The 1,171-nt window shown below is 37.1% G+C and overlaps 1 protein-coding gene across 1 annotated transcript in view; it reads left to right on the top strand.

The window, feature by feature from the left end:
• LOC101863565 overlaps positions 1–1,171 on the top strand; it is a 24,742-nt gene that overhangs the window by 21,053 nt on the left and 2,518 nt on the right. The window contains exon 3 of the mRNA XM_005091630.3: positions 148–195. Coding sequence (XP_005091687.2) covers positions 148–195 — 48 coding nt within the window. The remainder of the gene's footprint in view (positions 1–147; positions 196–1,171) is intronic.

Raw genomic sequence — 1,171 nt, forward strand, 5'->3', positions numbered from 1 at the left:
TTACAACTGACTACAACTATTATTATTATCACAACTATTACAATTAAACATTTGTTGTTGGTTGTTTGGTGTGGTTTTTTTCCTTTCGTGTTTGCTTCCATTTGCTACTTTCATGCATAAGTATATTTTAAAAAATTCTTTTTTCAGAGAGCTCAAAGACTAAAGTATGCTCTACAAAAGCTTGCGTCAGCACCGGTAAGTTTTTTGTTTGCATAGATTTGAATTATAATATCTCAGACCCTGCACTGTCATGGCCGACCCCCTATTTCCCCCTCCAGACAAAAGTTGAAGTGAAGTAAGCGCACCACAGTCACCAAATGAAGAGCAAAACACGACCAGTCTCGCTGTAGTCAAGCTACCCGAGAATTATAAAGATATGTTTTCTCAGAATCTAGTTTTGAGAAATTTGACGATAAAATGTTTGATTTTGACAACATGTCAAGCTTTATCGAATGCAATTCTTTGTATAACGACTCGGAATAATAATATTACTGTTTTGATGTAATAGAAAACAATTATTCTGGCTTCATGCTTTTAATTACTCAATATGACCAAAATTGTCAGAAAGAGCTTTGTGATTCTGAGGTAGCAAAATTGTGCTGATTGTGGCATCTTTTTTCACTTGCCTTTTATTTGGCTCATTGACCCTGTATGGTGACCTCCATAGTGAACCGGAATTACGTCATAGTGCACTTTCTAGGGTGTAGAAACACGAGTCTATGGTTGTCACAATCCATGAAGTTGTTTTTTTTTTCTCTTTTGTTTTGTCTTTGTTTGGTTTTGTTTGCTTTGTTTTGTTTTTAGGGGAAGGTAGGGTTTTTTTTCTCTCTCTCTTTTTTCTCTATTTTTTAAACGCTTTTGATTAATCAAGAAGTCGAAGCCCACAACTTGGAATCTCACTTCAAAGGTTCCTGTCAGTTGTCTGTTATTTTTATCGATTTTCAACACGTCGTTCTGTTATCATTCTGTCGTAATCCGGGCGAAAACTCTCCGGGTAATTTAATACCTGATCACACCTGAAAGGAAACAGTGAAACGCTTCATTGTCGGTGTGTTTGGCCTCTGGCGGGGTTCTGGCGGGGAGGTCTTTAAAAGGAAGAGATTTGGATTTTGTTTTCAAAAGCCTTTTCTTTTTGCACAGACACACACACACTCACACACACGTAACTCTC

The sequence above is a fragment of the Aplysia californica genome, unplaced genomic scaffold, assembly GCF_000002075.1.
Source record: "Aplysia californica isolate F4 #8 unplaced genomic scaffold, AplCal3.0 scaffold00033, whole genome shotgun sequence".
NCBI classification, from domain to species: domain Eukaryota; kingdom Metazoa; phylum Mollusca; class Gastropoda; order Aplysiida; family Aplysiidae; genus Aplysia; species Aplysia californica.